This window comes from Gracilinanus agilis, chromosome 2, assembly GCF_016433145.1.
Source record: "Gracilinanus agilis isolate LMUSP501 chromosome 2, AgileGrace, whole genome shotgun sequence".
NCBI classification, from domain to species: domain Eukaryota; kingdom Metazoa; phylum Chordata; class Mammalia; order Didelphimorphia; family Didelphidae; genus Gracilinanus; species Gracilinanus agilis.
This window is the reverse complement of record NC_058131.1, coordinates 614,442,567-614,469,465: the sequence shown is the minus strand read 5'-3', so window position 1 is coordinate 614,469,465 and position 26,899 is coordinate 614,442,567. Positions and strand designations below refer to the sequence as shown.

The 26,899-nt window shown below is 40.5% G+C and overlaps 1 protein-coding gene across 1 annotated transcript in view; it reads left to right on the top strand.

Annotated features, from left to right (window-relative positions):
* The window catches only part of SH3PXD2A (SH3 and PX domains 2A), a 348,301-nt gene that overhangs the window by 123,294 nt on the left and 198,108 nt on the right, over positions 1–26,899 (top strand). Inside the window, exon 3 of the mRNA XM_044665543.1 lies at positions 5,532–5,607. Within this exon, the coding sequence (XP_044521478.1) occupies positions 5,532–5,607 (76 nt within the window). The remainder of the gene's footprint in view (positions 1–5,531; positions 5,608–26,899) is intronic.

Below are 26,899 nucleotides of genomic sequence, written 5' to 3'. Positions count from 1 at the left end.
TTTCTTTCTTTCTTTCTTTCTTTCTTTCTTTCTTTCTTTCTTTCTTTCTTTCTTTCTTTCTTTCTTTCTTTTTCTCCATGGTTACATGACTCATTTTATCTCCCTCCCCTCTTCCCTTTCCCTCCTCTTGGAGCTGACAAGCAATTCCACTGGGTTATACATGTATTTCACTTGATACCTATTTCCATATTATTCATTTCGTAACAGAATAATCTTTTAAAACCAGAACCCCAAATCATATACCCATATAAACAAGTGATAAATCATATGTTTTTCTTCTGCTTTTCTACTCTGAGCAAGTTTCTTAACACCAGCTGCCTAGCCTTTACTGCTTTTCTGCTTTAGAATCAATACTAAGATAGAAGGGAAGAATTAAAATTTTTTTTTTTTTACTTTCCCCTCCCCAAAACAAGTTCTTATTACTCCATAAGGACTTGTCTAAGGTCACCTTTATCACCATTTAATGAATAAGGAGTTGCCATATTATAAGATGGATCTAATTTTAAAATCTTTAAATAAACCATAAAATAAACTTTGTTATTTTAATAAAAATATTTTATAGATGCCTTTTGTTTTTATATTTAAAGTCCTTTCTGAAAATATTGCCCTTTCCACTTAAATTGAATCCTTCCTTTTAATGAAGAAAACCAGTTAAGTAAAAACACCTGATACAGTGACCTCATCTCCCAATGTATAAAACATGCTTTCCTAGTAGTCCCCTGCTTCTCTTTCAAGAGGAAGAAGGTGTATTTTATCATCTATTCTCCAGAGCCACAATTCGTTTTTCAGGGCTAAAAGTTTGGATTCCTTTTAGAATGTGAACCCAATTTTAAAAGAGGAAAGAAAGAGAAAAACCTACAAGTCTTTGTTTCTGATGAGTATCCCCGAATTGGACATGAATGGGGAGGGGGCTATTTTTTCAACTCTTCCCTTTCCCCACCCCCCTCAGGGTGAATATTTGGGTTATGGCTATGTAGTCATCCTCGTTCATGGTAAAGGCCTTAGCATCTGTAGGAGTACAGGTTCCTGGGTTCTCTGAGGATCTGGGATAGAGGAATTTGGAGTCAGAGATTGGGAAGAAAAGGTTGGCACTTTTGTTCTTATCCCTGCCTCCTAGCTTCTCTGACTTCCTCAAGTCCCAGCTAACATCCCACCTTCTCCAGGGAGCCTTTCTCATTCCACTTAGTCCTGGTGACTTTCCCCAATTGATTCTTTCCATTTTACCCTGTTTATAGCTTTTTTTGAGGTGGTTGTTTTGAGGTTGTCTCCTTCATTAGACTATGAACTCCTTGAGAGAAATATCAGTCTTGTTTCTTTTCTTGGTACTCATAGGGCTTATTTAAGCACAGCGCCTGGGACATAGTACGTGTTTAAAAAATATTTATTGACTCACCGATCAACCGTCTCTTTGGAGGGGAGAAAAGGTTGTTGACTTTTGGGCCATAGATGGGTTCAACCTGAGTTTCCAACTGATCTCTCTGGGCTTTGTTTGCTACTGGGCTGGACTGTGTGGATGGGAAAATGGAGTTAGGAAGAGGGAAACACTCAACTTCCCCAGCCTTTGCCAGCCAGGCTCTCCCTGCTGTGGTTTATTCTATCTCCCTTGCTGATATCCGCCCTTTAGATAAATAGTTCGAAGTTATACATGGTAAGCTTCTTGATGTGGTTGAAAAAGGCCCTATTAGCCAAACGCCTCTCTCTCCAAGAATAGCTCTGGGAATTTGGACCATGGCCGTGGGTAGAGCTTGAGCCAGGCCCTTGCAGGAGAGGCTGAATTTATCTTCCTGGTGGAAAACAGAGGAGTAGCAAACTTAAAATGATTCAATAGCTTCCGCTTTCACCTGCCCCCTCCTTCCTGAGCAGAACCTGGATCAGTGTCTGACTCCACCTTTCCCTCTCCCTCCACTCCCATCCTATCTTTTATTAATGAGAGGAAAACTTCTTTTTATAGGCCTTTTATAAGCAAACCTCTTCAAATCTTCTATTTTCATGATAACTCTTTGTTGGGCTTAGGAATTTCAAGACTTGGGTTCAAAATCTTCTTTACTACTCATTAGCGTGGGACCTTTGGCAGATTACTCTTTGGACCTTATTTTCCTCATCTGTCAAACAAAAGGTTGGATTCTATGACATCCGATTTTCTTTTTAGCTCTAAATCTGTGATATTTACATTTTTGAGATCAAATGAGATGCTATATTATAGAGCATTTTGAAAAATCTTAAGTGCAATAGCTAACATTTGTTAGTTTTTATTGCTATCATCTCTATTTGTCCATGAACAGTCTACCAGATGCGTTTACATTATTTCATCTTACTTTGGGATTTGGTGGGGTGTGCTTTTGTCTAGGGAATTCCTACTATGGAAACTCTCTCTGCTGATTGGCAACTTAAATTCTTAGAGTTTCCTGGGGGTTCTAAAGAGGCTAAATGACTTATCCATGGGCACATGGGTAGAAAATGTGTGGAAGGGAAAAACTGAGCATTCTTAACCCTTTTTGTGTCATGGACCTTTTGGGCAGTTTGCTGAATAATGTTTTTAAATGCATAAAATAAAATACAGAGGAATTATTACTGTGAAATATAGAAATCAAATTAAAAAAGAAAAAAAAACCAAATCCATAGACTTCAATTTAAGAACCCAGATCTTCCTTACTTGGAGACAGGCCCTCTATCCACTGCTGCCTCCATCTTATCCTTGCTTTGCATATGAAGAGATGAAAGCCTTAGACCAGTGATTCCCAAAGTGGATGCCATCGCCCCCTGGTGGGTGCTGCAGCGATCTAGGGAGGCGGTGATGGCCACAGGTGCATTTATCTTTCTTATTGATTGCTATTAAAATTAAAAAAAATAATAATTTCCAGGGGGCTAAGTAATATTTTTTCTGGAAAGGGGGCGGTAGGCCAAAAAAGTTTGGGAACTACTGCCTTAGACTATTGAAGTGACTAGCTTAAAGTCTCACAAGTAGTAGATAGCAGAGCCAATAGTCAGTCTCTCACCATCAAATTCCCAATTCAGTACTCTTAACCACTATACATTCTTCCTTTCTTAAATGATCAGTTATCCCTTGAAGCTGTGATCTGTTTAGCCACCAGCCTGACTCCCTGTGGAGAATATGTTGCCCCAGATGTCCTGGCCCTTTGCTTCTGCCTTTCTCTTTTTTGTGGGGCAGAGATGCTGGAGACCTACACGCTGTTGTCTAAAGTAAACCCAGCTGGGCAGTCTTTATTTTGTTTGCATGTTCACTGGGGCCTGAGAGATTTGATTTCTTTGAAAGATGACCTCTTGGTGCAGAGAAAATGTTGCCCCAGCAGCTGGTTAGAAATATTTCCTTTTCCAACCCTGCTGGCTGACGGGTGGAGATGAAGGGTTGTGCAGACACAAACATTTGGATCTCTGTTGTTTCAGAAGTGTCAGTGGGATTAGGTGATGCTAGCTTTTGGCAATGAGTTTCAAGCTCGGGAGACTTTGTCCATGAAGCTGGGGAAGGAGGGAGATGGCAGGTCATCTAGGGGTCTGCCTCAGCCCCATAAAGAGGAGTGCTTCCAGGCCAAGCCAATGTAACAAAGCATTGATTAAGTTTATGTGACTGTGCTAGGTGCAAGGTCCATAAAGACAAAACCTAAAGGCAGTTGCTTGTCCTCAAGGAGATCATAGGCTCCTGGGGAAGGATATAACAAGTAAAAAGAGAAGCATGTACATGATTAATTAAGGTAGGAGAAAGCAGCAACTGACAGAAGCAGGAAATTAAGGTGGAAAGTCCAACAACTGACAGAATCATATTCCTCTTTTCTGAGGAATACCCAGAATCCATCCTTTTCTTCATTAAGACAGGTAGTCTCCTTCCTTCTAACACTTTTAACTTAAAGGAATGATTGGGTCTAAGTTCTAATAGCACTAAATAGTCTAGCACTTATTACCAGTGTGATCTTGTCTAAGACACTCAACCTCCTGAGTCTCAAGTTTATTTCTCTGTAAAGTGTGGGGTTAGACTAGATGACCTTTAAGGTCTCTCTCCCCTCTAGCTCTGGAGTTAATGCTCTGAGCATGATTGAGAGAGAGAAAAGTTAGAGAATTCTTCCTTACTCTCCCTATTACTATTCCCATCTCTACCTCTCTTTTTACTGGGGGGAGGGGATGGGAACTGAAGCATTTCCCCCATTCTAGAGGAAAAGCTGCTCACATTTGAAGACTTGCTTCATGTGAAAACTGTTCCTGGACCAGTTTGATCTTCAACAAATCATCTCACCTGCAAACCTTACCCTACACCTACAGCTACACCTACAGCTACACCTACACCTACTCTTACACCTTACTCTACAAACCAGGCAGGGTTGGGAAACTGCTCCTGAGAAGTGCTCCTAGACCTCTGAGCTGCTTCCCTTTGCACAAGACATCCCAGTGCCTGTGTTCACTGTCATGATGTGCTCTGATTCCTGACAGAATTCTAGACACAGACTTCTAAAACTATAGGAAACCTTGAGATCTAAGAAATCATGGAAATGGCTTATGTTTAGGGTTAATCCTTAGTTTTAAGAGAAACTTAAAATATAGGCAACAGCCTTTTACCAAGCAAATTCTACCTTTCTCTCTTCTCCCTCAAGTGTAGTGTTCTGTCTTATGGGAGTTTTTAATGCCTCCTGTGCTGGAGAAGACTGGCAAAGTGTTTTGTGTGAGTGCATTTGGTCATGTTCTCCTGGCTTCCATTTCATTCTGGTTCAAACAATTTAATTCAACAAAGATTTATTAAACTTCTCTATTCAAGTTCAGGTTCTTATGTGTTTTTCTAGTTTAAATAGCACTGCATTATTTAAAAAAACAACAGCAAAAAGATAAAATGTCTTCCCCCAATTCTAGAGACTCTTCTTCTTGGTGAGTTTTTCCCTAGAAAAACAGTTAAGCTCTTGGGAAGGAAGCTGAGAAGCAGGGAGAAGGACGACTTGCTGAAGCAATGGCAATGAATTGGATTTGGCTTTGTGATTAAACTAACATCTGGGCCAGTTTCCGCAGAGTGGTTCTGTTAGGTGGGTGGTCTGTCTGAAGTGTCAGGTGGGATGTTCCTCTCTTCCCAGACTGCAGGAGAAATGACATGCCTTGCCCCAATATTGTTTAGAAAAGACAAAGACAACTAGTCTAAAGAATCCCAACTTGTATTCCCAGCACATCTTTAAGTTAGCCATTTATTTTAGCAAATGCTGAAAGATGGTGGTATTATGATGCCTGCTTGGTCCCAGCCCTGACAATGGAGGGGCTTCTTATGAGAAGCTTCCATGGCTTCTTTGAGAACTCATTTTCCCCCCACCCCCCCAAAACACACACAGGCACCCCGTACACAAGCCAACCTCCTGCCCTCTCAGTTGCAGTGTTTGGTTTGCTAATCCACTGTGAAATGAGGGATTTGAGAAATAACTCATCCTTTTGCAGCCCTGAGGGCTTGATAAAGGCTGTTTGGGATTTGAGGGGAGGGAGGGATGGTAAGAACTCATCCAAGTTCCTTCTCCTAAGACTCTGTCATCTTCTGTTTTGCTTTATAGATGCAACTTCTGGATAAATTCCCCATCGAAGGTGGTCAGAAGGATCCCAAGCAAAGAATCATCCCCTTCCTCCCAGGTAACATTGAACTTTCCTGGGCTCTTGGAAAACAAAAAGCACTTACAGTAACAACCCCTTCTTGTCATGGATGCTATTTTTGAGGCCATGGTGTCTTAATCCTACCTTTGCCAAAAATTACTGTGTAATATTAGGGGACTTTGATGATCAGATTCTTTGTGTACTTTTGTCTATCTTTGAAGAGAAATTGCAAAATTCTTTATAGATTAGTTTTACTTCTGTTTTTCTAACCTAGGCCAGTTTACTTCTTCTCACGAAGTCTGGTGGTTTTCCACCCTCCCAGGGCTTGCCATACTGATGCAGAACTTAATGCAGACACTTGATTGCCTTTAGTTCCACTACATCTTGGAATTTCTGAAGATCCTACCAGCCTTATAATCTAACAGCACTACAGGTGTGTGCCACTACTCCCAGCAGAAGAATGTTTTAAAGGCATAAAATGAAATGCATAGATTATAAAGAAAAATTATAATTAATTTAGTTATCAAAACAGGGAAAAGAAAAAGCTGAGTTAATGATCTCAGGTTAAGAATTTTGCTAGTTTTTTCATAAATGATGAAACTGAGGCATAGGGTGATAAAGTAACTTTTCTGAAGTTACATAGGTCACAAATAGCAAAGCTATGATTCATACATGCTACCTTTAAAGCCAAATGTATGACCTTTGGCTCCCCCAAACTGTGGCTGAGCAAGAATCTCCCACTTCTACATACCCAGCATTCTGTCATCAGACATTTGCTTGAAGGCTTCTAGTCAATGGGGAAACCATTATCTTCTAAGCCAGCCCATTCCACTTTTAGATAGCTCTAATAATTGTGAAGATTTTTCTTAACCTAAACTTAAAGTTACACTTTGTAACTTTAGTCATTATTCCTTCTTCCCACTTGGACCAAGAAGAGTGAGTCTATTCCTTCTTCCACAAGACAACCCTTTAAGTGTTTGAAGATAGCTATAATGACTCCGTTAAGTACTTTCTTCTCCAAGCTAAACATACCCAATTCTTTTAGCTGGTTCTTGAGTTCTGCTATCTCAAAACGCTTTACCATTTTTGTTGCCTTTCTCTGGGCACTTTCCAGGTTATCTAATTCAACAAACATTTAATAAGTGTTTACCAAGAACAAGGCACTAAGATTTGCCTCATCTAAAATGTGGCACCCACAACTGATCACAGTATTATGGAGGTAGGCTGGGCAAGATGGGTTACACTGGGACCTTCCCCTCTCTTGTTCTGGACACTAGACCTCCTTTAATGCAACCCAAAATTGCATTAGCTTTGGGGGTAGCCATTCTACTGTTGCTGGTAATCCATGAAACCCTTCAGATCTTTTTTCAAACAAATGGCAGTTTAGTCATGTTTCTCCTTAAAGTGTCCTTAAGGTCTTAATTTTACTGCTCAGAACTTTGTCATCTGGATTCTTTCTGATTTATTGTATGTGCCCATATGAATCAACAGGAGTGAGTTGTCATCATCTGACAGGTCAAGTCTTAGGAGGTTCTCCATCATGCTTTGGATCCATGCCCAACAAGGTGGCTAGCCTCTCTGAACCTCTTATCAGGCTGGCATATACTTTATCGTATATCGGGTTGATATGGCTCTTATCATAGATGACTCAGTCCCTCACATTAGGGAGTCACCACCCACATTACTAGCCCCCTCTTCTTTTGACCTTTGCTCATTTAAAGTCTCCCAAGGGATCGTGTCATTATTCCTTAAAGGACAAGTAGCTACTTCCTTCTTAGAATTCCCAGCTCCTTCCTCTTCAGGAAGATCCTCATATGGATTACTTGGCTCTAAGTGCTTCAGTGTTCTTTCCTTCTTTACTCATTTTTTTCATCTTCAAACTCCTGACACTGGCCAATATTATTGACTTTCTGGGCACTACGCTAAGCACTGGGGATACAAAGAAAGATAAAAGACAGTCCCTGCTCTCAAAGTGTCTACAGTCTTAATGGAGAAGGCAACACTGCAAGATAGGAAGGGACCAGATTATTGAGACCTATAAAAGCCAAACAGAGGACTTGATATTTGATCCTGGAGCCAGTAGGGAGCCCCTGGAGTTTACTGAATGAGGAGAGGGGGAAGGTCAATCTGATAACTGAGTCAGGATGGACTAGAGTGGGAGACACTTGAGGCAGATATACCAACCAACGGGCTATTGTAATAGTCCAGGCGTGAGGTGATCCTTTATAAGGCAGTGATAGTATCAAAGGAGAGAAGGTGGCTATAGGAGAGATGCTGTTAAGGTTAAGTGTCAGGCCTTGGCAACAGAGTGGATTTGAGGGTTGGAAGAAAATAGTTGTGAGTGGCACCTAGGTTGCAAGCCCAAATGGCTTGGAGGATGTTAGTACACTAACAGAGAAGTTTGGGGAAAGATAATGTACTTCCCTTTTTCATCCCAAAGCTTTTATTTGTTATTTGTTTTTAAAATCTAGAATACATAATTCTGTCTGATAACCTGGAGAGTGGAGAAGTATTTCTTGGGTGGAGTGGGGAGGAGAAAAGGGAAGGCTCTGATTTTTGTTTTTTCCTTTTTTTTTCATTCTGTACTTCACAAACACCAAATGAAACAGATAAACATAAATGTATACATATATACAAAACAGAAAAAGAAAATACAGATCTCTCATGTATAGTTTGCCTTTCTTTTTTAAGTATATGATAACAGCTTGTAACTTTCAAAGCCATCCTTCTTGTTTATGCTTCTTTCTGGCCTTTCTTCTCTTCCCTTCATTTTTAAAAAAAGAAAATAGACATTCTTTCAGTCACTTGCCTTTTCTTCTAGCAAAGAGCATGATCAACCTGCACTTTGTACAAAGATGACAGTTACATGACTATGGAAAAAGTATAAATGCCAGCACTATGTGAAGGTCACTGTGAAAAATCTTTTGGCTCTCCCTCTCCATGCACTGGAAGTGAGATGTATTTTGCATTGTGGTTCTTGCTGAAGGCTACCCTGGAGAATTATTACAGCAGACTTCCTGGGATGTGACTGGGGTTACCAGTCAAACTCCAGGATTACCCTTCTACTTCTTAGCTCCCAAATGTATCTTAGCATCTCAATAGCCACAGGCCTGGACTTACCAATTATTCTTACCTTGTTTTACCATCTTGCTTCTCCTCTTATGGTGTCTTCCTGGGATAGGGTTGGGGCCAACACAACTCCAGGATGACCTCACTAATTTTTGTTTCCCTAGTACATCTTAGTATCTCATCTCCCTTTTCCTTGTTTTGTTAACCCTTTGCCTTTGTCTTACCATCTATTTTGACCTTCCGCTATATCACCGCCTTTTTGAGTTCTTGTAGCATAAGTCCTTCCTTCTTTCCCTTCTTTTTTCCTTCTTCAAGTTCTACTCCAATCTTCTTCCTCAATTATTCCTCCTTTTTCAGCTTGATGCTTTCTCTTCCCTTAATTTTACCATTTCTTCTTCAAATTTCCCTCCCATTCAAGTTAGCCTCTCTAAATTAAATACCCAGCCCTCTTTAGAATTTCATCTAAATCACCTTCATAATTGCTTCTCCTTCAGCTGACCACCTTCTCCTTCTTCTCCCATACAAATGACTTTCTTGTTCTTCCACAAACCCATACATTGCTTCTTTTAGTTCCAGGAATTTTCTCTGACCATCCCCCATACCTGGAACATTCTCCCTTCTCCACTCTGATTATTAGCCTCCCTTGCCTTCCTCTAAATCCCAACTAAAAATCCATTCTTCTATAGGAAGCCTTTGCCAACCAGTGCTTTCCTTCTTTTAATTATTTCCTATTTATTCTATATATAGCTTGCATTGTATCTATATGTTTGTATGTCATCTCTTCCATTAGATTGTAAACTCCTTAAGAGCAGAGACTATTTTTTAGCCTTTTTTTTTTTTGTATCTTCAGCCCTTACCACAGTGCCTGGCACATAGTAGTTGCTTAATAAATGTTTATTGTAAGACTAAACCTTCTCCCAGAGAAACTAAATGTAGATACAGATACCTCTCAGGGAGGACAAATTCCCTACTTCTGCTCTCATTTAATTATTGAAGAAATATTTACTTGGGTATCTAGCATATATCCACACTCATGTTAGGGCTGTGAGATGATTATTATAAGAGCATAATTATAATAATATTATCATTTATAACATTATATTATTATAACTAGTCCTCATGATATTTTAGGGTTTGCAAAATACTTTACTTTTGTTATCTCATTTGATCTTCAAAACAACACTATTAATAAGGATAACTCAGGGGGCAGCTGGATAGCTCAGTGGATTGAGAGCCAGTCCTAGAGACGGGAGGTCCTAGGTTCAAATCCGGTCTCAGACACTTTCCAGCTGTGTGACCCTGGGCAAGTCATTTGACCCCCATTGCCCACCCTTAACACTCTTCCACCTAGGAGCCAATACACAGAAGTTAAGGGTTTAGAAAAAAAAAAGAATAACTCATTATGTGTAGCTCATTTTTCAAGGGTTTTGAATCATTTGAAAACTTTGAATGAGACACTGTTCTTGCTGTCCTTGTAGACTAGATGGAAAGAGAACACACAGCACATAAATTATACAGGTAACTAAATGGAATTTCTTTAAAAATTTTTTTTTAGATCTTTATTTTATTAATTAATTTGGAGCATTTTTCCACGGTTATAGGACTCATGTTCTATCCCCACCCCCTTCTCACCCCCTCTCATAGCCAACGCACAATTCCACTGGGTTTTGCATGTGTCATTGATCGAGACCTATTTCCATATTATTGATATTTGCACTGGGGTGCTCGCTTAGAGTCTACATCCCCAATCATATCCCCATCAATCCATGTGTTCAAGCAGTTGTTTTTCTTCTGTTTCCACTCCCACAGTTCTTCCTCTGAATGTGGGTAGCGTTCTTTTCCATACATCCCTCAGAATTGTCCTGGGTCATTGCATTGCTGCTAGTACAGAAGTCCATTACATTAGATTGTACCACAGTGTATCAGTCTCTGTGTATAATATTCTTCTGGCTCTGATCCTTTCACTCTGCATCAGTTCCTGGAGGTCTCTCCAGTTCACATGGAATTCCTCCAGTTTATTATTCCTTTGAGCACAATAGTATTCCATCACCAGCATATACCACAATTTGTTCAGCCATTCCCCAATTGAAGGGCATTCCCTCATTTTCCAGTTTTTTGCCACCACAAACTAAATGGAATTTCTGATAGAACTAGAGTCCTTGCTTTGAGTGAGAGTTCTCTCTTCTAAGAATCATAGATTTAGAGAGGGAAAGGATCTTAGTGAACATCAAAGTCCAGTCTAATGCAGAGGAACAAACTGAGGGCCAGAGTAGTTGAGTAACTTGCCCAAGGTTACACAGTAAGTGGCAGATCTGAGATGTGAACTTGAGGTTTCCGACTCAGCACTATTTCCCCTGTGCCATGATATTGAACAGTTGGTTTTTATTTTAAAGGGGATGTTGTGTATGTGGTTTATTTGAACACTCGTTTAATGATTCAGGAAGGAATAAGAAAGGCTCAAGGAATTTCTTCTAGAATCTTCTTTCCATTCTAAGGCCAACAGAATTATAGGTGAACCTTGCTTTTTATACAGTAATAGACTTGAACCTGAAAAGTTGCATATGAATCCTTTTTTTTTCCCTCTTGTAGTAGTGGGCAAATCATACCCTATTTTTTTTTAACACTTAACTTCTGTGTATTGGCTCCTTGGTGGAAGAGTGGTAAGGGTGGGCAATGGGGGTCAAGTGACTTGCCCAGGGTCACACAGCTGGGAAGTGTCTGAGGTCAGATTTGAACCTAGGACCTTCCGTCTCTAGGTCTGGCTCTCAATCCACTGAGCTACCCAGATGCCCCTTATACCCTATTTTTAAAGTGTATTTTGGCAGTTCACTATATAAAGGAAAGCTTTGATAACTTTTGTAAAACAAATCTCTAATTTATCTGTTGTCTGGATTTTTCTATACTAGGTTTGCTTATATTTATTTGTATTTATTCTCTTTGTATTTATTCTGTGTATACTTGTATGTATGCTTATTTCTCCCATTAGAATATAAATTCATTGGAAAAAAGGATTGTTTCATTCTTTATATCCTGACATATAGTAAGTGCTTAATAAATGTTTATTAATAAATGTTTAATAACTGACTCACTAATCCCTGTTTCTAGTACATGGCTTGGCATGTAGTAGTTGTATGGCAAGTGCTCCTTGGTTGATTTAAGCCAGGATACCTGTGTATTGGGAGCTTTTGTAATTTTGTGGGTAGAGGTGATCCCAGGGTCACTTATAGAAGCAATTTTAGATTTCCTTTATTCCTTGAGAGACCTCCAGAAGTCTTAGTTTTCTGAGACAGGCAGTGAGGAGAGTGTGGGGGTGCCGAGAGGCCAATGAATTGTGGCTGTCATTCTCTTTGTTTACACGGAATTTTCTGCCTTGTTTCCAAAGACTATTGTGGAAAATCCATCTCCTGTTCCATGCAATGGGACCAGAGTGGATTTCCTGTCTCCTCTGAGTTTGAAGGCAAGACGAGGCTCTCTCGGAGGAAATGGGCCTTCCAGAGAGTAGCTGACTATGGAACTGTGGATGTAAAAAACAAATGACTGTCTGGGAGCAGACTGAGTACCTGAACTTCAGAGTCTTAATTACCAAGTTATCTCTCCCAAAGCCCCTGGGAGGCCTTCTGGCTGTTTGCAAGAGGCCCACTCACAGCCAATTCTCATCTTCTTGTGAATGATGCAGAGACCAGGCTTGTGTTGATTAAAAAAAAAAAATTTTCTTATTTTGGATGGGGTCTGGCGCAGAGAACTTCTGGTGGGAAAACTCCCTCTACCCCAGCAGATGGCAAAAGCTCTGTAATTTATTGTTTTAGAGAATTGCCTGGGGGCACTGAGAGTTTAAGCCATTTGCTCTGTGTATGCCAGAGGTGGCTTTCTATCTACAAATCACTCCAGGCTGCCTCTCCATGAGCTGCCCTCAAAGGAATGGAACAGCTAATAAGACGGATCGTGCACCACAGAGTTATAAGGGTGACTTGGCTGAAGGGTAGTGAAAAAACAGTGCATTTTAAGGAGAAAAAAAAAAAAGAACTTTTCATCCTGGTCCAGGTAGGTGTTGTCAGGCACAAAAGCCCTCGAGGTTAGTGATAGGTGGAAAGAAGGAGAGACAGGAGCATCCTTTTAATAAAGAGCTCGTGCTTAGAGGTGTTTTTCAGCGTCTTTCCAGCTTGCCATGCTCTCCAGTAATGAGTGAAACTGTGCAGAGAGGGCGACCTCTGAAATGTAAACACACTTTCCATTGCCTTCCTCTCCTGACCCTGCTCGGGACCAGATCCGGCGTTTGTTCTTGCCTGAGCCGAGGCCACTTACGGGGCTTTCTTTAAATAGCCCTTCTCCAGAGCGAAGGGCAGAGCTCATCTCCTGATCGCTGGGTTTTCCAGCCAACAGGTGAGCTTTCTCCGGAGGACCAGGGCTGGAGAAAGTCCCTGAGCCACTAAATCAGTGACCCGATGATCTGTAAAAACAGCAGGACCAGGACGGTCCAGCTGAAGTTCCTCCCCATCTCCTCCCGCATCCTGGGCAGGAAGGGGAAGCCTCGTCATCTTGGGATCATAGTCTAGACTAGAGGCTCGTTTGTGCTGGTCAAGCCATCCCTCTCCCCGAGCCTCTTGGTATAGAAGCTGGAGTTTCTCTTGCTATAATTGTGGTCTTTTTTTCCCCCTTCTTCCCCCGGAATAATTCTCCCAGCCTGTAATCTGGGGGTAGGTGGTACCCAGAGTCTGCCAACAGCAGTGGGTGATGACTTGCCACTTTGTTTCTCGGATGATGTCAGGCTGGCATTCTACAAAGTGTCTCAGATCCGGGTTGATGTGTCTGCCGAGGTGGGCTGGGCAGGCAAAGGGGGAGTGTGTGTGTGTAGGGGTGAAGGGGGGGTTCCCCGCTGCAAAGCTGCTAAGTGGGCATTGGGAGGGAAGCCAAATGGGCAGCGTTTGGAGGAGGAAGCCTTGCTGGGTTAAAGGATCAGCTGGATGAAATGGTGTGTTGTTGCTTGGCTTCAGGATTGACTTTCCCCCCTCCCCAATTGAGGAAGACCCTGTGGCAGGCAGGATGGATTTTCTCTTTGAGTGTCTGGAGGCCACGAGGGGCTGCCCTGTCCATATGCAAGTGGGCGTCCTGCTAGGCCTGCTATGACCACGTAGGGGCCTGTCAGTCCTCTGAGCTTAAGCCTCCCACGTTTATAGGATCCGTGCCAGAGTCGGGTCTGATTGGGACACCAGCCCTGGAAAGGAGCCATAGGAGAAGAGGTTCAGTGCAGGAGCGAGGGGGAGCTGGGGGAATTGCAAACCTTGAAATGTGAGAATGTTAAGTTGCTAACCAGTAGGGAACTTATTTCCTGAACAATTAATTACCAAAGACCTGATGGGGACTGTAAGAGAGGTGGAAAAAAGGGCAGTCCAGGAGGGGTATGGTCAGGGCTGGACTTGACTACAGAAATGTTTACCTTTTTTTTGGTTTTGTTTTATTTTTGAACAATGTCATGTCCACCCACTTCCTAGACTTTTAACATCAGAGTTGTCAGATCTCTTTGGAAATAATGAGGTTAGCTTAGCTGGAAGTTAGTCACGTGGGACAGTTTGCTTGTATCAGAAAACTTATTTTCATTTTGAAAGTTATGTTTAATCTCTGTAATGCATACTTACTCTATACCACCCCCACCCTCATTCTTCCCAAATCCTTATTTTCATTAGAAGAAATTACATTATTTGATCCTATCTTATTGGTTGAAAATAGTAGACTGATTTTTAAGTCATTTCAATTCTTAAAAATTATGTGTGATCTAAACTGGGTAGAAATTAGAGTAACTCTTAATGTCTAACAAATAATATTTTATTTTATCTCATTTAGGTTTGGCTGCTTAATTTTTTCCCCAGGCTAAGACCTATGGATTTGGGTTCTAGTCCTTTCTTTGTGTGATTTGGGGCAAGTCAAATCCTGTCCTTGAATCAGCTTTTCTTTCCTGTAAAATGAGGAAATTGTACTGGAGGCATCCCTTCCAGCTGTTAACATTCTGTGACTCTTTTTTTTAGAATAGAGCAAGGCAAACCTTAGGAACAGGCAGAATTTGCCTGTGTGATTCTAAGTGATTCTGGGAAAAGGTACTTGGCCAGAGTCTCTTATTTGTTTGCTGAAGGCTTAAATCCCTTCAGTTACCTTTCATTCCACCAGGAGAGATAAGGTGAACTTTTACATTTAGTTGTCTGCAACTAAGGGTAGATCCTTGCCCTAAGGACAGGTTTGGAGAGGTCTGGAGAGCTGTGGATGCTGGAATGGGGGAAAGGAGAAGACATGGCAAGCAAGGTGAGGAAGGAAAGCTGAAGATGTCTGTACCTCACTATTTTATTGTCTGCTTTGGCTCTAAAAAAGACAGGCAGGGTCAGTCCTCCTTGAGCCTCCATACCAGAGAGGAAGCTGTGATTGATTCCAGCCTCCTTCTTTTCCTTCAGGACCCTCAAGTGGCTAGTGTTTTTGGAAGAGATTCCGTGGCCTTATTAATCAAAGGTCTGAGGAGTGAGAAGAGGCTAAAAACTAATGAATGAGGGACGTTGTCCTGGATTCCAACCTTCCTCTCTTTCCAAAGCATGTGAAGCGAGTTGCAGATCATGCCAATGTCCTGTACTATCTCCTAGTGATATAGAAAAATGACATTTCCCCCAGATTGCTCATCTCCCTTTCTAAGTGGCATTGGCTTGGGTAATGGACACCATCTCAGGGTATTGAACAAAGTTGTTAGTGAGCAGATGTGGCCTCAACTCTTCTCTCCCTGGAAGCAGGGTTTGAATTGGCATTAATGTGAGGCCTTGCAAACCTAGCTGAACTGAAGCATCATTCATGGAGGGAATGGCTAGCATTTGGCAATAACAGATTAATCCTGTGCTCAGAAAGCAACCCATTTCAAGCTCTTTCTCACCTTCACTGCTGCAGGAATAGTGAGAGATACAGTTTCTCCATGAAAATGCAGAAGGATGCCAAAATGGATTGGCACCACAGTCAGCAACAGCCCAGAGCATCTCTTAGCCTAAAAGTGATGTCTGTTAGTTTGAATTGTGTATTCAGAGAGTGAAGGAGACCTCCCTGGTTAGGACAGAGTTGGATAGAGGATTAAAGCATCTCAGATGTCTCTAGATCTAGTGGAGGGAGGGAGGGATGGAGAGGCACAGAACAGCCCTCAGGATTTGTGTAAGAGAAAAAATTAGCCATTTCACAAAGAACCAAGATGGAATTTAAGCAGATTTTGGGAAGAATTACTAAATTGAGAAGACTTAGGGCAGAGTGCCTAAGGGACATGATATTCTCTTTTTGGGGAGTAAGTTGGGAAAGAGGGAGAGAGTCAAGGAGTTAATTGTCAATATATCTGGAAGAAGGATTTGGAAATACAAATCATGAATGTTACTCCTCTTCTCTCCTCCTGCAAAAAATGGTAATTGAAAAAGGGCATCGATAACTAATCAACCCACCTGCCAATTTTCTCTTCTCTACAAAAATCTTTAAAAGAATATATTAAAGGTAACCTTGATAAAAATATAAGAAGGGAATGGACCTTTGCAAATTTTACTCTGCAAAAGACCACATCTTCATAGTCACAAAATTGATCTGAGTGTTCTGATATATTTATTGTTTATTGTTTACTAAAGAAAAATACAATAACATCTGATTCAGTAGAGAAACATGTGACTTTAAAGTTTTTATTCTAACAAATTGTCCTCCACACACATATATTAAGACCATATAGAGTTTCTTGGTTGATACAGCTACAGAGATAATTTTGTTCAGCGATCCTTTGATTATTAGCAGGAAGCAAAAGATAACATAGGAAGGGTACTGTCACGGGCAGCTGTTCAATACATCTATGGGTAGTTTAAATGTTGTCCCGCCTTTAGGATTTTATAGATTCCTAGAGTTCATATCTGGAAAGCACCTAGTGATCTAACTCTAATTTCATAAATGAGGGAACTGAGCCCAAAATAAGTTGGGTGGTTCACCCAAAGTTCCTGGGCTTGGCTTTGAATCCAGATCCTCTGTTGTAGATGGGGTGCTCTTACTAAGATATCCTTGCTCCTTTTCATCCATAGAATTCCATACCATATTTTATATATTGAAATCTTTTTTATAATGTCAGAGGATTGGGCCAACACAATAACTAGGTGACATAGTGAATAATAGGCTGGACAGGGAATCGGGAAGCCTTGAGTGCAAATGCTGCCTTAGACCTTAGCGGTTGTAGGACCCTGGACAAAAGCCTTCACCCCATCAAACTCAGTTTTCTCATTTGTAAAAGAGGGGATTGTACTTGTTGGCTTAGAAGCTCTTCCAGCTTCAAATAGATGATTCTATGATGATTCAGTGACCTCCTTTACACCCCTAAAATGGACTATAAGACTTTTTTAGGGTGTGACTGTGTTTTGGTGTTCTTGGGTTCTTAACAACCGAGTCGGAGGAGCATTAACTTTGGCAGGTCCTCCCAAGCCTGAGAGCCGACCTGACAGTGCAGTGTCCTGTGGGGACCAGCCTGGCCAAGCTCAGAGATGCTAATAACTACTTGGACGTTGGCCACAAGGTGGTGAATTTTTTTTTTTTTTAAGCCATAGCACTGTGTGGAGAATGTTTCTTAATATGGGGAGAGGACTTTGATTTGTATTAGTGCCAGGAGTATTCACCCAGATGAAATCACAGGTCCTCAAAGTACAAGAAAGTATATTAACATCTGTGTAATTAAAAACAAGCTCGATTGTAACTGGGTCATACTGTACTTTCTATAGTGATTCTGAATTCTGGCGGGGCCTCTTTTAACAAAAACACAGATGTGTGGGAACGAGAGAAGTAAAGAAAGGATACAGCCCACGAGCTCCACGAACATTATCCTCACTTATCCTCATACAAAAACATGTAGAAAGGACCTTCAGCCCTTTCCTGATTTGGGTAGCCGGTGATGACCCGGAGGGGGAGATGTGATGGCTTCTGCCTTCTTCCCACCTGTGTGGACACAGTTACAAGCAATCCTAGCCTTTTGTGTGATTGTGAGAAGCACTTGCTAAGAGTCCTGGGAGGTGTGAGACGACTTAAGGGATCACTTTTAGCTGTTTTTTGTAAACTCACTTTCATAACAGAGTTGCCTACTGAGGCTAAGGAAGTAAAACGAAATTGAGGGGAGCGAATGACCAGGAACGTGGCTGGTGGAGGACCTCTCTCCTAACCGGGTGGCCGAAGAATCAGAATAAATGTTGATGTAGAATAGGATCAACCTAACTGGAAAAAGATAGTCATTCTCTACTAGCAGCAATGCAATGAGCCAGGACAATTCTGAGGGACTTATGAGAAAAAAACACTATCCACACTCAGAGAAAGAACTGTGGGAATAGAAATGCAGAAGAAAAACAACTGCTTGATCACATGGGTAGATGGGGACATGATTGGGGATATTGATTCTAAACAATCACCCCCTAGTGCAAATATTAATAATATGGAAATAGGTCTGGATCAATGACACAGGTAAAACCCAGTGGAACTGCTTGTTGGCTATGGGAGGGTGCTGGGAAGAAGGAAGGGAAAGAACATGAATCATGTAACCATGGAAAAATATTCTAAATTAATTAATTTTTCAAATTAAAAAAAGAGAAACATAGTTATGGAGTTTTGTTCAGACAAGTAGATAGCTCACTGTATCTTTTACATCTGGAATTGGAAAAAAGCAACAAAACAGCCAAGTAATGGATGGTATAGAGAAAGGTAGTTTAAATACTTTCTTGTGTTAACAAGATCACCCTTTCTTAAGAAAGGATCTAGTTAGCTAGAAGAATCAGAACTACTTAGTAATATGAAGTCCCACCAATAGTAAGGGGCAGCTAGGTGGCTCAGTGGATTTGATAACCAGGTCTGGAGATAAGAGGTCCTGGGTTCAAATCTGGTTTCAGGTACTTTTAGCTGTGTCCTCTTGGATAAGCCACTTCTCTCTCTTCTGCCTTGGAACTTAGTATGGATTCTAAGAGAGAAGGTAAGGGTTAAAAAAAATAATAATCATGTAGTGATATAGTTACATAGAAGACCCCCCTCATCTCCCAACTACTCTGTCTTGGGGGGAGGGGATAGTCATGGCCAGCATCCTTCCAATCCCCCAGTCTTATGAGCTCAGAGTCACCCATGACTTTTCTCCCCCTTCTCTTGTGTGCTCATTCTTGTTATGTCTGCCCCCCACCTCTGTTTGTCCCGTGTCCACTCCACTACACTGTTTCAACCCTCCATCGCCTCTTACCTGGAATATCGCACTGGCTTCCCAACTGGCCTCCTGACTTCCAGTCTCTTCCTTCTCTAATACATGCTGCACAGAGATGCCAGAATAATCTTCCCAAATCATAAATCTGACCAGGTCATTCCCCTGCTCAAGAAACTTCCATAGTTTCCTCTTGCCTCTAAGAGAAAGCACCTCTGTAACGCCCTTCACAGTTTGGCTCCAGCCTGCTTTTCCAGGCTTTTTCACTCATTGTTTCCCTTCACATACTCTACATTCAAGGAAAGCTGGCCCTTTGACGATTGTCCAAATTTGGTATAAAGTCTCCTTCTTCTGGGGTCGCCTTTGCCTTGAATGCTCTCCCTCTTCTCTTCTGTCTCTCAGAATCCTTACCTCCTTGGAAGTCTCAACTTATTTCCTGATTTCCAGAAGGAGTCTTATGGATTCCCTTAATTAACGATTATTTCCTGTTCCTTATATTATCATTTATATGCTTATCTGTTCATGTTTTGTATTCCTTCAATAGAATGTAAATGCCTTAAGATCAGAGACTGTTATTTTGAATTTGCCTTCATGTTGTCAGTAATGGCCTGTCATAAATGGCTTAAGAAATTCCCTAGTGGATTTCATCAGATCAAGCTTGTACCTTGTGAGAAAATGTTCAACATGTTTTAAAAATGGAATAGAAGTAAGGTTGGATTATTTCATGTTAAATAATAATGAAATAGGGGCAGCTGGGTGGCTCATTGGATAGAGAGCCAGGCCCGGAGAAGGGATGTCTTGGGTTTAAATCTGGACTCAGATCCTTCCAAGCTGTGTGACCCTGCACAAATCATTTAACCCCAATTGCCTACCCTTACTGCTCTTCTGCCTTGGAATGATACTGGGTATTAACTCTAAGGCAGAAGGTAAGGATTAAAATCACTTCCAAAAAACAGTGAAATAGAATTTGTTCCTAGGTGTGTATTTTCTTTAAATCTTACTCTTGCTGCTTCTATGTAGACATTAGAGGCTAATCAATAATTATGCTATTGCTTTAATAAAGTGTTGTGTTTTTTTTTTAAATAGAGAAATGTAATCAGTTTTATTTGGGCCATATTGTAGTTTTCTTTCCCTTGTCCATGACTTAGCGGTACCTGGTCATTAGACTTGCAATATAACTGGGGATAACTACTCTAATTACAAGTCATAGAGCCTTGGGGGTTTGGAGCAGGAACCAGCTAGAGGTTGGCCTGAAAAACTCAGACCTCTGAAATGACTAAATGTCATAGACATCATTTCTCTAACCCAGACATGTCATTGCATTGACTCAGCAGGGTAGCATTATTTTGGGCTTTGGGGTAGAACAGAGGGAGGGATTATGAGCGAAAGGAAATGCCATGCTCTTCTCTGAGGCAGTATGTTCAGATTGCACAAATAAATCCTTAACTTTTAATTTCCAGGATCAATGGAAACTCGAGAAATATTGCATTTGCTTTACTTGTTTAATCCCAAATTTTAACAGGACAAGAGTGCTAGACAGGCTGTGGTGGTCAAGCCTTGAGCAGACGAAAGCAGAGGCTACTATGGTTTTTCCTGTCAGATCAGGGGTTCCACTTGAGACTAGGATATCTCCATTTGTGCTCAAAGTCTCCTGGAGAGGGACACTGTGGGTATGAGGGTCTGGGAGGATCCCCCAGTGTGAGACATCCTTTTAGAATTATTATAATTTATATTATTGGAATGAAAGTGTGTGTTTCTTTTTTTCCACATTAGTCAATACAGATCTTCATGTGAATTCTATCACATTACATTTATATCCTCCAATTTTTGTTATGGATTGAATATCAGTCCTTAGCAAGTATGGGAACATAGGTTTGTCACTGCCCAGACCAGTCTTGTTGCTTTCTTTTGCCTGTCTCCCTGCCCTTCCCTTTAGAATAACATTTCCCTTTCTGTAGGAACAATAAAGGTGTGTATATAATTCTAAGGCCAAAAGTTCTGCATATACATCTAGCTGGGTTTTTTGAAACTCATTTCAATGAGAGCAGAAAGGTAGAAAACCCTTGGAAGTCAGCCCTCTTTCCCTTAAGTCTCTTAAGGACCAACCTTTGGTACATTTTTGAAGGTGGAAATTTTTCTTTGGGACGATCCCTGCTTCTCCTCTGTGCTTCCCTTTTCATAAGTTCCCTCTTTCTCTTTGCCCTACACCCCTTTCCTATGTCCTTTTTCCAATGGGATTTGTTCTTAGTTGTCTACTAACTATTAGTTGTAATGGAGAACGAGCCATCTCCAAAGATATTCACATTTAGACAAGGAATTCTGACAGTCAAGACTGGGAGTTGGGTTCTACCAAAGGAATGAAAAATATTCTTTGTTTTATGAGATGACTTTCTGGGGGGGGGGAATGAGGAAGGTATTATGGTGATATCAAAATCAATTAAAAATTATAAAAGGAATGAAAGTCTCCATGCAGAATTTCATATAGTGGGAAAAATAGCAAGCATCCTTCCAATTGCTCTTGAATTTATATAATAGAGATGGTAAACATTGCCTCATTAATTCTTCTTATCATTGGTTCATTCATTTCCTTTCCCTAAGAATTACTTTACCCCTAGCCTATTTCCTTTGGACAGCTAGAAAGACCTCTTGTGTTCAGTGAAGGACCAGTGTTGTTTCCCAACTTTCTACCCCCCACCCTAATGCTCAAGGCATCCTACCCAACCGTTGTACCCATATGTAGGGCTCTGACCTTGACCTTTGCCCCAAATAACTTGGGGAGAGGAAGCTATTTCTTTCCCTTCCATGACACTGGAAAAAAAAGGACCATAGAGAAAATTCAATGAACATATAAATAGAGATGTAATCTATAAATAACTTGCAACCACAAAATATTCCATCAGCAGAAATGCCTGCCTCACAGTGCACAGAGGTGGCCTACTTCCTGAGTAAGATTATTCATTTCTTTGGATATCTCTCTCTGGCTAGTTTAGACTTTGTTAGTAGGGATTCCTGGGAACTCCTGAGAGAAGACAGAGAAATTCTCTTTCTTCTTGGGTTTTGCTTGATCCCTTCCCTTCTTTCTTTCTCCCCAAACTTTTCTTTAAAGGAGCTCTTATTGGTACAGTGGACAAAGCATCATGTTGGGAATGAGGAGAAGAGGGTTCTAATCTAGCAACTAGCTCTCCATGTGTGACTTTAAGGATATTTTTTTCCTCTCTCTGGGTCTCAGTTTTCCAGAGTGATATGGATTATATGATATCTAAGGTCTAACATGCTCTGATTTCTGTGAGTCCCCAGTCTTCTTTCTACTGTCCAAAGAATTAAGGAAGATTTTGTTTATTCTAATCATGTGAAGACCCAATTTAGGAAAAAGGGAGTAGATGACTAGGAAAGGTTTTATTTTCTTGTTAAGTTCTTGGCATGAACTTGGAGCTCTCAGTAAGATTCCTTCCTTGTGGTTAGGGTTTGCAGTATTAAGACTTTGGCCATACAGCCTGTATACAGGACTGCCTGGACACATGGGCAGGTTACACATCTGCCTAGCTGGTATGATTTGTGAGTGTCTTGTGAATCCTTTTGTGCCCTCAAAATAATTTCCCCCACCCTTCTGCTACACTTCCTGAAATTCTACCTTCAAAAGTTCATTCTGTGTAGTGAGAAATTTTCCCTCTTTAAGCCTCTTCTTCAATTCATTCATTCAACATTTATTAAGTACTTAACATTTGCAGACCACTGCTAGGTCCTGGTTGACATATAAAATTTAGTTAGGGCAATATCTGTTCCTATAGAACTTGTAGTCTAGGAAAGGATTTAGATAAACACAAATAGTTATAATACGTACTGCATGATATGAATGAATGTAAATAATTATTTTTTCTATCTGGACATTCAAAAAAGGTTTGAACCCCAAGACAAGATAAGGCAGCAAACATTTAGTAAAGTATTTACTTTGTGTCAGGCACTGTGCTAAGTGCTGAAAAATAGCAGTAAAAGCAAAAAGAAGGATAGTCTTTATCCTCAAGGAGCTTAAGTTTTTTTGTTTTGTTTTTAAACTATGGTAGTCATAATTTAATGGATCCTACAACAGAACAGAATTGTTTTTGTCATTCAGTCATTTCAGCTGTTTCTGACTCTTCTTGACCCCATTTGCAGTTTTCTTGTTGAGATACTGGAGTGGTTTGCCATTTCTTTCAAGGAGTTTAAATTCAAATAGGGAAAGAGAACATAGAAAAGGGAGCTGCTTGGTGGCTCAGTGGATTGAGAGCCAGGCCTGGAGAAGAGAGGTCCTTCTGCACCTTTTCAAATGTGGCCTCAGAAACTTTCTAGCTATTTGACTTTGGGCAGGTGACTTAACTCCAATTGCCTAGTCCTTACTTCTTTTCTGCCCTGGCATAGGTATAGGTATGCCCTGATACTTAGTATAGATTCTAAGATAGAAGGTAAACATTTTTTAAAAATATTTTTGTAATTAAAAACATAATTATGATTTTAAAAAATAAAGAAAAGGGAGCTACAAATGGAGGTCCTGGGAGAAACTCACCAATGGAAGAATAAGATTGAGGTGATGGAGGAACGTGCTGAGGGGAAATCTCAGGATTGCAAGGGCTACTGAGCACAGGGACAAAGTCTTTAGAATCAGAAACAGAGCCCACTGACTATATTATCATTTAATCTTCATTTCTTCATCTTATCTACAAGAAATGTCTCTTTAATCATAAGTGACTTGGTCAAATGTTTTGTTAAAATTAGGTAAAATCTATCTACACCATTCTCCGAGTCTCCTGATGTGATTTCCTTTTTGCTTTATTATCTCCAACACTGAGCTCAGTGCCTGGTGCATAGTTTGTGCTGAATAGATTCTTGTTGGTTGATTGATTGACCCTGTTAAAAAAGGAAATTAGGTTAGCCTGGCATGACCTGTTCTTCATGTTGGCTTTTTAGAATTATAGATTTCTTTTCTAGATACTCATTCATCATCTCTTTAATCATAAGTTCTAAAATTTTTTTTCAGGAATTTATAAGGCAATCTCACCGGCCTATCATTGACAGATTCTACCTTTTCATTAGGAAAAAAAAAAAAGGGATCGCATTCTCTACTTCTGCATTACCTCTCTAGTTTTCCATGATCTTTTAAAAAGAAATGATTTGAGACAGCTAAGTGGTTCAGTGGATAGAAAGCCAATCCTGAAAAAAAAAAAGGTCTTGGATTTAAATCTGGCCCCAAACACTTCCTAGCTTTATGACCCTAGGCAAGTCACTTAACCCCAGTTGCCTAGCCCTTGCTGCTTTTCTGTCTTGGAACCGATACTTAGTATGGATTTTAATATGGAAGGTAAGGAAAAATTATGTCTGCTTTATTTCCTCTCATTAGATTGAGCCCAATGTTATAACCTGTCAGTATCCTTTTAGGTCCTGACTCTGCCATCCAAGGCATTAATTCCTTCCCAGAACGATGTCATCTGCAGAGTTGATGAGCATGGAACCAATCCCAGATTCCTTTGTCCTCCCCATGACACCTCTTGCCACTTGGCTCTCCAAACTATTCACAACTACTTCTTGAGTTCAAACAGTTTTGAATCAATTCATTTGTATTATCATTTAATCCATATCTCTCTCATCTTTTCCACAAAAATAATATGACCTACTTCATCAAAATCTGTGCTTAAATGTAGGTAATCTATATTCATAGCATTCTCCTCATCTAATAGTTTAGTAATCCTGTCCCAAAAAAGGAAATCAGGTTAGTCAGGGATGACCTTCTCTTGATGCCAGCCAAGTTCTAGATATTCACCAACTATCTCTTTAATTATCTGTCATAGAATTTTCCCAGGAATTGAAGTTAAATTCACTGGCCTATAGTTTGCAGATCATGCTCTTTTCCTTTATTTATTTATTTTTAAAGAGTGACCCACCTCATTTCCTTCTCATCTCTGCTGCAGGCTCTTTTCCCAGTGCCTGAATAAACAGGACTTGAGGGATTCTCTTGCTATAGGCAGGAGACAGATTCAAGACTTCCTTTGCCCACGGTGTAGCCAAGTGAACAGCAGCCTTTCCAGTTTGAGAGCTTTGACTTGTGCTGCTCCAGAGTCTTCGTAGAGTCATAGAATTATGGATTTAGGTTGTGAGAAGGGACCAAAGAGTTTATGTAATCCAACCCATTCCTTTTATAGGTGAGGAAATTGAGGCACAGAGAAATTAACCAAGACTTTACCAAGATCACACGGGTAGTACCCAACTCCAGTTCTGAACCAGTCAGGGATAGTTACTCAGCCTTCTGGTTCTGGTTCTGCCTGGGAATCAGGAGCACCTCAGAGATTTCATCCAGAGTTCTATCCTTCATCTGCTTCCTCCTTTTAAACAGTTCTCCTTTTTCTTTTCCTTTCCAAATTTTCTCATTTTTCTATTTTTTCTCTTTTGTATGTATATAATTGTTTGTTGTCTTTCCACATTGAATTGTAAAGTTCTTATGGGCAGGGGTGCCTTTTTTTTTTTTTTTTTTTTAAATCTCCTGCACTTTAGTACACTGGTGGACACATAGTAGGTGCTTAATAAGTGGTTATTGACTGACAGGCTTTGGTGAGTACTTCCCATTTTCTAGGCATCAATTTCTTCATCTGGGTGATGAAAACTAGTCCTCTAATAGGGCTTCATTTTCTTACTATTTTAGCTCATTGGAGGCCTTTATCCTGTTGACTATCCCTTTCTGGGGATTGTGACCCACTTATAAGTGCCCCCATCCTCTTTTCTGAAAGGAGTTTCTCTTTGGAGAAGGAGGCACTGAAAAACTCTATGGTCTTGAATGAAGGCTTTGATTCTCAGGCTCGTAGAGCCAAGGAGCCTGGGCGCCGGCCACACAGGGTTGTATGTAGTAAGGTCTGTTTGTGTCCTCATGAGGGTCACTTAGTCAATCATACTCTCCTGGCCCCACTCTGTCTGCAGCCCCAGGCTGGGGGAATGGGCTAGAATGAGCCACCCAGGGCATGGAGGGGCTGGGTAGGAATGAATGAAGGCTCCTTTCCTTTCATACTTAGGCAGTGGTCAGTTTTAGAAAAGTGGCCTTAGGCCAGACTATATGTGTGTTTCTCTTTCTATATCTTTTTTTCCTTATGTATTAGGAAAGGCAAGATTTGCCATATGCTTTTTCCCTATCAGTCACTAGCCATATAGCATCTTCTGCATACATATACATAGGTGCAATTGTCCCTCCATGAGAAATAAAAGGGACTTCAGAGGTCATTTTGCCTAGGAATAGACACCTAGGGTAACTAGGAAGGGGTGCAAAGAGGCTGGCCAATGGAAGGGAGGCAGATGCTGTGGTAGATGAGTGAAGAGTCTAGCTATGGCTGACTAAACTTTCTAACATAAATACGATTCATATGCAAAATCATGAACTTTGCTTTTTGTTTATACTTTTGGTTAATGTTTTGAATAAGAAAAAGGTCTCTTAACTGTGGTTATTCGTGAGTGAAAATATGTTTTTCATAAATAAGGAAGCTTGTATTTTACAAGTTTTACTGAAAAAGCTACCAGATATTTTTTGCTAACATGAATTCTGCCACAAGGCCTTAAATAATTAGCTTTGGAAATGGAAATATAAACCAAATCATAATTACTAAAATTGCCAGCAGTTCTCTTTTGTGGTTATTAGCCCAGTCTTTGGTTTTTTAACTATAACCAGTGTTGGAGTCTGCAATTCAGTGAGTTTGACTTTAGTTCCTGGCAAAATCTTAGAATGTATTATTCAAAGGATATTTAGTGAACATGATCACAAAGCCAGCATGGCTTCATCAGGAACTGGTCATGCCAGACTAACCTAATTTCCTTTTGTGATAGAGTTAGGTTAGTCTTAGGGAGACCTGGGGAATGTTGTAGATAAGTTATCTTGATTATAATAAAGCATTCACCAAAGTCTCATGTACTCTTGTAGAATAGATGGAGAGACATGGACTATAGGATTATCCTAGCCCTTCTCCAATCTTCTTCTGGCCCCCAAAAAAGCTTAAAAGAAAAGCCCTTGTTTTTGTTGTCTTTTAAGTTCATTGACAACCTTAGTTTATTATGTGC